Source organism: Neopelma chrysocephalum, unplaced genomic scaffold (genome assembly GCF_003984885.1).
Source record: "Neopelma chrysocephalum unplaced genomic scaffold, ASM398488v2 Primary Assembly neopelma1_95b, whole genome shotgun sequence".
Classification (NCBI taxonomy): domain Eukaryota; kingdom Metazoa; phylum Chordata; class Aves; order Passeriformes; family Pipridae; genus Neopelma; species Neopelma chrysocephalum.
The window spans coordinates 1721005-1733576 of NW_020897758.1; the positions used below are offsets into that span (position 1 = coordinate 1721005).

The 12572-nt window shown below is 40.8% G+C and overlaps 1 protein-coding gene across 2 annotated transcripts in view; it reads right to left on the reverse strand.

Annotated features, from left to right (window-relative positions):
- The window catches only part of RLF (rearranged L-myc fusion), a 50994-nt gene extending 39398 nt beyond the window's left edge, over positions 1-11596 (reverse strand). The window contains exons 1-2 of one of the 2 annotated variants that reach the window (XM_027694045.1): positions 11423-11596; positions 6094-6248 (exon numbers count right to left, since the gene is read on the reverse strand). In XM_027694045.1, coding sequence (XP_027549846.1) covers positions 6094-6248; positions 11423-11575 — 308 coding nt within the window. In that variant the 5' untranslated portion in view covers positions 11576-11596. Of the gene's footprint in view, positions 1-4393; positions 4564-6093; positions 6249-11422 lie in introns of those variants that run through there. The other variant, XM_027694044.1, reaches the window with a different exon arrangement.
- Between the last annotated feature and the right edge of the window lie 976 nt (positions 11597-12572).

Sequence of the window (12572 nt, forward strand, 5' to 3'; positions counted from 1 at the left end):
ACACACACACACACACACACACACACACACACACACACACACAAACAACACCAAATGGACAAATACTGAATACCTGGCCATCCTTTTCACATCTCAGAAGTTTGAATTCACTGCCCAATCCTTTTCCTATAAATAGAAGTTTAAACCTGCAAAAGCTCTAAATACTTTTATAAGACTGGCAGAAAATACACAGCCTTCATCACTGTCATTCCCTCATTATTCACAAAAATCTCAGGCATATGCTGATGAAAAAGCTGGCAAGAGGATCACCAGATATTCCAACTGTCATAGGTCTCAATTTAATAAAATAATCAGGACTTTCTTTTGCCTAGTACTCAAGCTTGGTAATACAAGCTAATTCACTATCAAAACCAACTTTACAAAGTCTCAGAGCACTTAAACCCTATTTTAACATTAAAAACCTCCAAACTAAAATAAAAAAAAAAAAACAAAATAAGAAAATCACTAGGTATGTGTCCAGTTTTCATGCAATTCATAAAAAGATTTTTAACACCCAGTACAACATTTGCAAACTTCACAGTCAATGTGCTTATGAAAAGTCTTTTGGTGCACACCTCACTTTCAAACTGGGTCAACCAATCCCACCTACTTCCACTCTCTTAATTCCTGGAATTACTTTTTCTAGAATATTAGTTTTTCATATATATGATATTGGTTATATAAAATAACAGACTTAAGCAAAATTATAAAGCCAGTGTTTACTGATCAGTTTTCTATACTTAACTGTTAAGGTGCTACTTGGACAGTGAAAAAATCTGCAATTACATTTTCAAAGCATTGTGTATACACAGTGAGATGACACTGCAGGAAGACAAGGGGACTTAATTTATGCCTCCAGTTATCATCTGTTGAAGTAACACAGAACTGATCTGAACCAAGAGGCAAAATTCTTTTGTTGTGAGTCGTCCAGTTTTTCTCAGGATCCCAACACCAAGCACTCTGGTTTGGAAATCACTTAATGAGAAATCTGGAGCTTCAGGTGTATAGTCACCACATAAAACAACTTATAGCACAATCTTAAAAGTAATATCCAAGATATCCTAATCACAATTTTCTCGGCAGAAAAATAACTAGAATTTTAAATCAATCGACTAAACCTTTGTTTTAAGAATTGAGTCAAATACACAGCTGCATAAAGACCAGCCAGCCTTCCCTACTGCCAAGCAAGACAAGGGGTTCTTAATTCTTTCTTTTGGTCCTTACTACACAATACGTCAAAACACATCTCTGTCCCTGAAATCCTATTTCCTTCTTTATTGTAATGCAACTAAACAGAATTTACGTGTCGTGGTGTCCTGGTTAGAACGGCTGGGACCAATTCATCACTGGATGGGTGTAACCCAAAACTGTGTATTCTATAGCCTTCCATGCCATTTCCCAAAAACTGTTGTCAGTAGAGGCCTATGTTCCTGTCCTCATACCCTTTTATGGAATTCCCCCCTCTGAGAGAGGGACTGAGAACTCCCGCCTGAACTGGAGAATATATAAACTGGGAGTTTCGGAACCTTTCCACCACTCGTGGGATCCAGAGGAAGACTGCAGACCACCACTCTCAACCAGACTGAGACCACCGCTCTCAACCAGACTGCAGACCACCACCCTCGACTGGACTGCAGTCACCACTTTCTGACCAGACTGCAGCAGCTCTCCCACCAGCAGGTTTTTCCCCTCTCCCTTTACTTTGGACTTGGGGGGGGGGCCAAGGAACACCACTTTTGTTCATACCCCAGGGTGCTGGGTTATACATCTGGGTTTTGCGGGTTAAAACCAATTGTCTGTCTGTATAATTGTACTTATTGCATTATTTTAATAAATTGTTGTTCTGACTTATAAATCTCTCTTTTGAATTGAGTTCATTTCCCCTGCTGGTTAACTTTTAAACCAGCACACGTGGCTAAGGCCACAAATCAAAATACCAGGATCACTTCATGAAGCCAAGTATTTCTACTCCACTCTATCAGTACCACCACAATGCCTACCTATACGAAACTGAATTCTAAACTTTAATTACAATTTTTGCAAATAAACTGTAATGGGGGCTTGAATGTTTAAATTATTAAAAAAAAATTAATTATTCATCTTAAACACTCAACTTGAAAATAACTTTCAGCAAAAGATCTCCCAGATTTGAATTTCTTTACTTTAGAAGAAATAACTCTAGGCAGAAATTAACATATTATTTGCATAAAATTTTTCTGTAATCACTTCATACCTCATTCCCAGAAATTTTTTTAATTACTTTTTAAAAGCTTTTAAAACTGTGTTCATCTTTAGATTTATTAGAACACTTTTTCTATCCTAACCTTCTTAGAATCACAAAGATGACTAATTATACCTTGGATGATCAACAGGAATAGTTCACTTATTGCCAGGAATTATCCTGTGTTTGTTAAGAGTTGAATTAGCTCAATGATAAACAGCAGAGTAGTACATGCAAGCTACTGAATCAAACTGCAACAGTTTTATTAGATTGAGAACTGCTTTGTTAGACAAACAACTAACTGTCACATGTGCTTGCTCACAGAAGTGCTGTGGTAAGCAAGCACACTCTTCCCAGAAGCGACATCTGTTAGACTCCATAGATAGGACCAGTAGGTGAGATAGAGCTGCAATCTTGAGGCAGACTGGTCTTATTGTTTCAATCCAGTTTTGCTACTTAAATCAGATGACATTCAGATCTCTTTTCCCTCTACATGGTTGAAAAAGTATATAAGCACCTTCTCAAAGTTGTAGAAACGGTAAACTCCCTTTCAATTCAGTGCCATCACAGCACACACGAGAAAGTGGAAAGCAGTCAAATCTTAGCTACTGGCAAATACATTGTGAATTATGAACAATTCTTTCTATGCTTTTAGCTTGAATCTATTAACCTCGGAACCATATAAAGCATTTTCAGATGGAAGGAAAATTTTCATACTGATGGTAATATGAATGACACTTTGATCCTCACATAGCATCCTCAGAAATAAAGCACAGAACCTTGAGTGAACAATCAGCTTCAAGGGCCTCCTGAGACTCATGACGATAGTCAGCTACCTTCCCAGTCATGTTCAAGAAAAATATTCCTGTCCCCATACCACCACCCTAATCATTTGTATAATCTGTAATCTACAAGGGCAACTTCCCCTTTTCTTCCTAAGGTTAGACAGTGGACCAACAAGGTCTCACACTGCATCAGCATCATGTTTCCTGTTGTAATAAATTATTAGTAGTAAAGTTATTTACTCATCAAATTAGTAGTAGTAAAGTAATTTACTCATTAAATTGTATTGCATGTCATATTCCTATATATATATGTTATTGTAATCAATGTTCTGTTAAGGCTGGGAGACTGTAAGTTGCAGAATGGTTAATTAATCTGTCAGTATTATAGGCTGATAGTCCTGCAGCTTGCAGTTCTTAAGCTGACAAGACAAATTATTGTGCCTTGCTGAATAAGTATTTTGTATCTTGTTTTTCTAAAAGTATATTGTCTAAAAGTGTACGCATAAAGTAACGAAGGGAAGGACAAGGATCAAAGGGTCAAGTACGAGGATGATAAAGAGGATCCAAGATGGACATCTGGAGGGACCCACAGACTAGGCCTCAAGGGCAAGGGACTAATTAAAACTATGGATAGGAAAACACCAGGCAACTGAAACAAGCCTGCAAAAGAACCAACCAGAACCAGACCTGCGAACTCGGATCCAATAGAGGGATAACAAGTGACCATGGGAGGGGAATTGATAAGGGTATAAAGGTTACTGTTTTTGCCCACTGCGCTTGCGGGCCATGAGTGGAGCAGGGGTCTCCCCGGCCGCCCAGCGCGCTGTTTTGCTTATTTGCATTTTATATAAATCTTTAATAAATTTTTGCTGCTATATTTCAGCCTAGTTTCATTTACCTATAACACTGTGGGGGGTACTGTCCTTACATCACATCAGATGTACTGTGAATGCACAGTGGACCTGGGCAGGCAGCAGGGAAAGCCACAGTATACTGAGTTTTGCTGCTACTGGCTCACACTGCTGAGAAGGATGTCAGAAGCAGGAAGTTCTTTCCCTCTTCTCCAGGAAGAATGCTGGAAGGGAAGGAGGAGTTCAATAGGAAGTAGAGCACTTCTCCTTTAAATCAGGAAGCTTGCTTGTTTCATTTCTCATCAAGGTTCAAGTCTGAAATGCACAAGTGTGTACAACAGCTGCTGCATAACACAACTGTCTCCCCAAAAATCAGTTACATGGAAACAGTACACTTTCATGTCCCTAACCAGTCTTCTTCTCTCATGGAACTTAATTTTTATGTTTAATTCCCCGCTCTAACTTCTCTGTCCCTCCCTTGGAAACTCTTATGGAAAAGAAAAACATGTGAGAGTTAATTCAGAGAAGCCATTTACCTCACCCTATCTTCAACCTCACTCCTTGTATTTCTCATTCTTTAGATTCCTTTCAAATGTAATCATCCCAAGAATAGGGGAGATTCCAGCAAGTCAGTCTCTCTACTGTCCTCCTCCACAAGGTTGTCTGAATATACAAGTAACAGCAAACAAAATCCTCACACTGAAAGCTGAAAGAAACCATATAAACATAAGCAGAATATTCCAATCTTTCTAAACAAGAGAAAAGCAATTTTTATACAGAATTGGGATTTATGCCCCAAAGTAACAGTGGCAAAATATATAAAAGGTACTCCAGGTACAGATGACTTGCACATATACTAAAAGACAAACTTTTAAAGTGACATGAGAAGAAGACAACAAAATACACAAGCTAATTAACAATAATATGATGAAGACAAGAATACTCTATCCATAAAGGGACAGTCTGCAAAAGCAATATAGATATTCTACCAAAAATATGTGTATTATGTACCAGGTAAATGATTCAGCAGTTAAAGTCCTAAGTTTTCATATTAAGACATTAAGACACACTTTTCCAGATTTCATGTTTTCCCCCTCTCAACAGAAGGTTTAAAAAAACCCCAAACCACTCGTAGTTCTCATACCTAAAAAAAAAAAAAAATTCAAGGCATCATATGGAGCTTTCTGGTTCTGAGTTGTTGATTTATATTGCAAGTTAGTCCATTACAAATAAAGCATCTGATCAAGGAGTTCACTGCAAAAATCATTCTTGAAAAGAATACTTGAGTTCAGACGACAAAGCAAGCAAGAGGCTGATAACAGAAAAAACAGCTCACTGAAAACTGTCACAGAATCATTTTTATTTTCTGTGATGATCTTTATATTCAAAGTTCTAGATCTTCATCCTTTCTCCTCGAATGAAACTTTACCAGCAATGAATGACCAGCACGTCACAATGACCAGCATGTAATCTTATCCTTCTCGGGTAGTAACTGATTATAGTCCAGTGCATGTGGAAGCCCTCAGGCTACACTCTTCAATTACAAACATCTGCTTTGCACTTAAAACATACTTTGAGGAACTATAAGTTATCTAAACTCAGCTGATGGACTGTAAAATGGTTCTCTATTCTGTTCCAGGAATTGCTGTACTTTAAGTCCTGTCTACTGACATTTGTCAAAGAGCTCAGGTTGAAGTATGATAGTCTGGTTTGCTATCCTACAGCACAACCGAGACTGCCATGAACAGTCCATGAACAGAACCAGCTTGTCCTTTTCAGCAACAGACACATTCAGAATGCCCCTGTGCTAAAGGGGACAGGACACACGAAATTACAAAGGATACATATTTATTAATCCATGCATGAAGGTCTAATATTAAAGCTTCTAGTTAATAAGCACCACATTAAGCTTTTTCTACAGAAAATAGTAACTTTCAGAATGTTCTAAGAAAGAACAGAGCCCTCCTAATGCCTGTGTGATCATTAAAATACGGAAGAACAAAGCCTTAGAACTTGTTCATGTTAATTAATTAAATGCTCAAGTACATTTTGTGATATGATAAAAAATGTACTAAAGACATTTACTAGATAATAAATCACAAGCACAGTTGCCAAATCAAGGATTAAACTTAAACTTATTTCAACTTTAACATTAAACTTATTTCAATAACTTGCCCTTTAATTTATAAACTACAGTTCTTTAAAAAAAAAATTAATATACCAACTCAAAACTTACAGCACTAGCCTGCCAAGTACCAAAAGAACATCTTCACATTCTGTAGTCAAGTAAGGTCTTGCATTAGCAAAGCTTTGGATGGAGATTCGATACACTTCCAAAAAAGGTAAAATATGTTCTGATGCACCCCGACTGCCAGCATACTGGAGTAGTGTCTGAAAGAAAATGAGTTATCATTAGAAGTTCTCGTAGCATACTTTTGTTTAAAAAACAAATATCAATATGCAATATCAAACACATACAGTGGAAGAATTCTGGAAGTGAGAATTTTTACCCTGAAGGAGAATTTAAAGTGGCAGCTTTTCACCTCAACTGAAGTTCTCCCTTTTTTCAAATATATTTTTATTTATTTTATTATTTTGATAAAGTTATCAGAGTTTCTACTGGGGAGAAAGCTAGATGCAACTGGCAGAAATGTAACTGTTAAGTTAAAAACTGAGGGAGAAGTTCTGCACGCAGTTCCTTTTGTACAACTACCATGGAGACAGAAACAGATAAGTAACACTAGAATCTTCATTACTAGTGAGAATACAGAAAAATAGGAAGAAGCTCAAGATTAAGAACATTACTCCAGATGTAGTATTTTAAAGATACATGCATTACTCACACGGCAAACATGAAGCCATCAGAAGGAGATACAAAACCCAGACCAGACCATTACGCAGTCATTTTTCAAAGGTAAAATTACCCTAAATTTTATTCCTTGACCATAGCAATCCCACATTATCCAGGCACAGTACTGAAGCAGCAATGTAAAATCTAGCCAGTCTAACAGAAATCACATCAGCACAGTAACTACAGAAGTATCTCCCAACTTCTTAAAAACTTACCTCCACTACCATACTATGCTCTGACAGGCTATGAAGTACGATTTGAGAACAAGTATGGCACTGAGCTGAGGACACCTTAGCTCTACTGAGAGCTTGCTTCACAAATAACAGCCCTTCCCTTACACCTCCAGAGCAGTGATGCTCCTGTTCTTACCCTCTCCCATGTGGTACCCTCCCTAGACCAAAAAAGGTACTAATCTTGATTAAGGCCAGCTGCAAAGACAACAAAAAATAATGAATGAAAGAGACTGTGCTTTTTGGAACCCTTAGGGACAAGACTGCATGGGAAAAAAGTTCAGAGTGATCCACCCTGCAGTCCAATACAAGCCAAATTGTCCTAAGAGGAGGGTGATGGTCATATCAGTTTTCAAATCACTTCAAGCTGGGACTCTGATACAACTAATTTATTTTAACACCTTAAACAAAAACATGATCATATCAGACGGTGACTGGATGGAGGACATTACTGAACAAGCCCTACTATGAGCTTAATAAAACCAAGCGCAGTCATTATAATGGCTAGAAACTTCTAAGACAAAACCTACCTTCCAGCACAGCAAAAATAAGTGGCCAGTTAGACACTATTTTATAGCCTGTCCGGTGTTATATCAGTAATCTAACTATACAATACTAGTCTTAGCCTAAAAATAATGCAGACATCCACTAGGCCAGCACAAACATGTTATATTTAAGAAAAAAAATCTATCAAAAATACCATCTAAGAATCAGTAAAAATCAATATGTTTTGTGGATTGTTCTCCAAGAATTAGGTAATATAACTCCTGGGTGAACGGAAGTCACAAACTTTCCAAAAAATCCACACAATATTAAAAAAGACATAAGGAGGGTGGGGGAAAGGAAGATTTTCCCTAAACACAGCACAAAGATAATTAGTGCAGAAGTGAATGACTAGTAATACCAGTCATCATGCTTATCTAACAGATTAATGAAGGATTTGATAATATAACTCAAATCATATATGGCTTCAGAGCATTATATGACATTAAAAGGTTGTCAAGCTTTAATTCCTCAGAGATGCTCAACTGATGACTATCATAAATCAGCTGTTTGGTAAACCCAGCAGTAATACTACCATTATAGCAACTACAGGAAAAGATCAAACATACAAGTGTCTGCACTTACCTAAAAATACATCCATTAAAACCAATCTATTTAAAAAGTCAAATTCAGTGCTCAATTATCTTGACAGACACTTTGATCATAAACTACTTGGTCTGTGTAAAAGATAAAACACTGCAGAATATTTCCTAAGATTAAATAAATGTACTAGAAAACACTGCACCCTTGCTCAAGTGCAATCATAGCACCGGGATTAAAGTCTTAAAGCTAACATTAGCAATTCACTGAGTAACCATTTATGAGAAACTTCTCCCTAAATACATAAACAATGGTTTCAGTGTACAACACAGATTCAAGGCCACAGACTTATTAATAGCTTGAACTTCAAGGATCTGTAGTTTTGAACATACTGCCATTAGCATACTGACAAGCAAAATGCAGTATCTGTATTACAGAGGCTCTTCGAAGCTCTTCTGCTCTTTCAGAAGCAACATCAGTTGTTTAGTCACTCACTACAGATTTCTCCTAGCAGCCTATATAAAATATATAATTGAAAAATTATTAACATGTCAGAATTAGATAATCTACATGTTTAAGGAATAGTCAAGCAATAATTTAGAGGCAATTACTACCTTACAGTCCAGTTGCCTGAAGAGAGTATTCAAATATTTAAAGTCTGGTTAACACATGCCCATTTACACTTTATCACACTTCATCCTGTCCTCCTCTTTGACTCCAACAACACATCTGATTGACAACTGGAGTGAGAAGTGCAGAGACCACATCCACCTAATACGTAACCTACAGACCAGCCTAGGCCCTCAGCACTGCACTGATTCTCATGTTCCACAAATGCTGGCGCACCCGCTTTGCTGCACTTCCTCAGAAGCATCATTTTTTTGCTCAGATCCAATTTAAAGATGAAGATCTCCAATTTTCCTGACCTGCTATTACAGCTTTAAGCCTCTGTTTAAGAAAAACACTTCCTTCTCTTCTTAAGCATATCCAGTTGCAATCAATAGTCTTCAATGCACCACCTTTAAAAATTTCAGAAAGCCAACAGCAGAGGCGATGTTTTAATGCCCTACAACCTCTGCTTCACTGATAAATGTTCTTCATATCTGTGATTGCGCAGCCTCAAACACCCTCCTAGTCGTTCTAAGCTGGCTGTTTGGGTACACACTGAGCTCACCATCAGATGTGTTTTTCCCGAGGTGAATGTGCAAAGCATATATGCCTGTACAACATAAAGCTACTGAGTCAACCCATTATATAGGCTTTGAAAATTTCTTTGTTGTGTTACTGTGGACAATAGTCCTACTCCCCTGCTCAAAAATAGGGATCTTCAAGGAAATTGTGTCATCCATCATCATTCCCAGGAAAAGTTACTGGAAAGCTGCACAGAGCAGCACAGGTTTATATGTAGTAAATGAGCATCCATATAGCTCAAAGCATAGGAAAGTTACTGATTTGGTTCACAGTTTTCTGTGTCTGACAGCCACAGTAATTTTCACAGCAAAACTGAGCACCTTCAGGCCCCTTCCTCAGCTGTACTCACAGGACGGGAAACCTAAAACATTTCAGCTCCCCTTATGTCATCTCCTTTCCAAAACCAAATATAAGCCCAGCTAAATTCAGCTTCTCTCTAGGCACATTCTACTGTAGCTTAACAGGCTTATGAGACGATATCAGTGGTAGTCTCTAAGTCATAAACATAAAACTGAGCTGAGCCTCCTAAATTTCACTTAGGGGCAGACTGAAATTATTAAATTGTCACAAACATTCTCAGTCAGAAGGAGAAACCAAGATGTAGAATTACATCCTACTCACAGTAGTCTAAATGCACAATGACATCACAAAATCATCCTCTGTTGAAGTTGCTGCAGGACAGACCAACAGTTCCATGTTTCCCACGGTATCTCCTGGTGTACGGGCATGACAACCCACGCTGCCCAAGACTGATGGTAAACCAATAACAATCTTTTTCACTTTTATCTGTGCTATCATAGTGTTCTAAATGAGACTACAATAACAGCACAAGGACCTAGAGGGCTATGTTTTTTGTGGGACAGGGTTTAGGGTTGTATTTTTTTTTTTTTGCCTTTTTTTTAGGTAATAGAACTATCTTTCACCAAACTCCACCGATCAAGTACCTCCAAAGCTTCTTCTGTACCAAATTAATCTGGGCAACTGGACATGTACATACACTGATCATCTTGACAACCACTCCTAAGTGTTAGCTTAGTATTTATGTCAATGTTCTGACACAATAAACAACACCGGGAACAATTTCAGCAAAACCTGAAACATGGAAAGAGTCATACACATTGTACTGGGCTCCGTGTCAGCGCAAGGTCACACATCTTCACTGTATGCTGAACTTGGGACACATACAGCAGTATGCAGCAGCATCCTGCAGTTTGAGAAGCAAGAGTTTTGAAACCTAATAAATACACTTATTCTGTTGTTTCAGTAAGTGATGAGCTAAACATCCTCCTGGAATGGTATGGCAAAGCACACAACCTGTGGATGCAAAATGGAAGACTGTGAAGGGTAACACCACTTCTACATAATCTGTAACACACCAGTAGATGTTTTTCTCTGATTTTGCCATTCTCCAGTCAAATACTGTGACTTTATCTGCTGAGGTGTCATTCTACTAGGTCAGAAAACAAGCTTTTTATTTTTTACTTTAAAACGCACAGTCTCTTCAGACTCAACAGGGACAACTCTCCAACCCAGCAACCTAACAACAATTTTTCAACCTTAGAGCTCACAGTAAATGATGATGTAGAGGAAGCAAAAATTAATTAACCGCTAACTTATTTAAGAATAAATTATCTCCATCACTGTGGCTTTAATCAAGTTCATCTCTTCTACAGGAAGTTAAGGCCTCGATCAGAAAATGCTGATCTTAGCCTGTGTTGCGTTAAGCAAGTATTCAGACAAGACCCCTCCAAACCACAGCTCATTCAGTGATTTAAGGTAACAGCAGGCCCTCACCAGCAAGCACTGCTTACCCGACGGCAGACCTTTAACAAGGCGGAACGCAGAGATTTGATCCCGAGGCAAGTGAAGCACAGACAAGCGGAGGTCTCGGAACCGAGTCAAGACCTCAGCGAGAAAATGCAGTGCGGCCCGCCCGCCTCAAAGACCCTCCCGAGGGCCACCGCATGTCCCGGTCCGAAGCGCTGCAAAAGCCCAAAGGCCCCGGGTTGGCGGCCCACGGGGGGCCCTCGGCAGGGCGTGCACGGTCCCGCTCAGCAGCCGCGCACGGTGTCACGAGCCCTGCGCCACGCAAGCTCCGGAGGAGCGAGCGGAGTCCCCGGGACGGGACCTCCGGGCCTGCCTCGGCCGCATCCCCGCCGGCCGCACCTGGCCTGTAGCCCAGGCCGCGGCCCGCCCCGCTCGGCCCCTACCTGGCAGAAGCCCCGGCAGTAGGCCCGGGACGAGGCCTCCGACACCTCCTGCTCGCGCAGCTCCGCCTGCAGCTGCCAAAGGCGGGCGCGGAGCGCCGGCACCACCCGCGGCACCTCGGGCCGCGCCGCCGCCTCGGCCTCCGCGTCCGCCATCCGCACCCGGCCCCACTGCGCGTAGGCACCACTCACGTGACCGCGGCATGACCTCATCGGCCCGGGACGGTGTCACGTGACGTGCGCACGTGACGTGTCGCTCTCCGCGCGAATCGCGCTCTGGGGCTAGGAGCGGGCGCGCCCCCGCGAGCCGCGCCACGTGACGCGCCGGGAGCGCGCGAGCCCCGAGGGGCGGCGGTAACGGTCCGGGAAGGGCGCGGCTCCTGTGAGGTGATAGAGACAGGGGAGGGTGCGCACTGTCCAGATTCAACTGCTTAACTTAGATTGCCGTTATTTTAATCTCCGGTTTAACAACACAATGTTGAAAGCAGAGCATTCGTGACTCGAGGACAGCCCCAGAGGGGTTGGTGCCCAGACACGAGAACGGGGAGGATGGTAAATAGCTTTTACCAAGAACTTGCAGCATGAGTGGTGACACGAGATGCTGGGCCCATGGGTCAGGAAGCTCTGCAGTGAATTGTCCTGAGCCCTCTGGGTGACAAGTTGACCTGCCGGGGTAAAAAAATGGGCAGGACGAGCAGCAGAGATTGTGAAACCTCTCAGGAAGTCATCAGTGCTCATCAGGCTTGCTTTACCCTATCAGACTGTAAAGGGAATTCCTGAAGGCCACACAGAAGTAGAGGCTGAAGTGGTGTGCAGTTGCCCGGCACTCCCAGGTCAGAAATCTACTGAGAGGCATGTTGCCTGCCTTCATATGTCTTAGGAATGAGGGGAGGTGAAGCCCTAGTGCTTTCTGCAGGAAAAAAGAGACAAGCAAACAAAGCATTTTCCTTTCATTCTAGGCTGGGTAGCTCCAAGGTGTGCTAGTTCCTTTTTTAGTTTGAGAATTTAGGTCAGGGAGGCCCCTGGCTTGTTTGCGAGCATGCGATTGGGGTTTCTATCCTCCAATGAGATGAGAATCTCTCTTTTTCCTTTTCATACTGTGCCTGATTGGGCATGAACAGTCTAAGCCCATCTATGTCAATGTGATAAATTA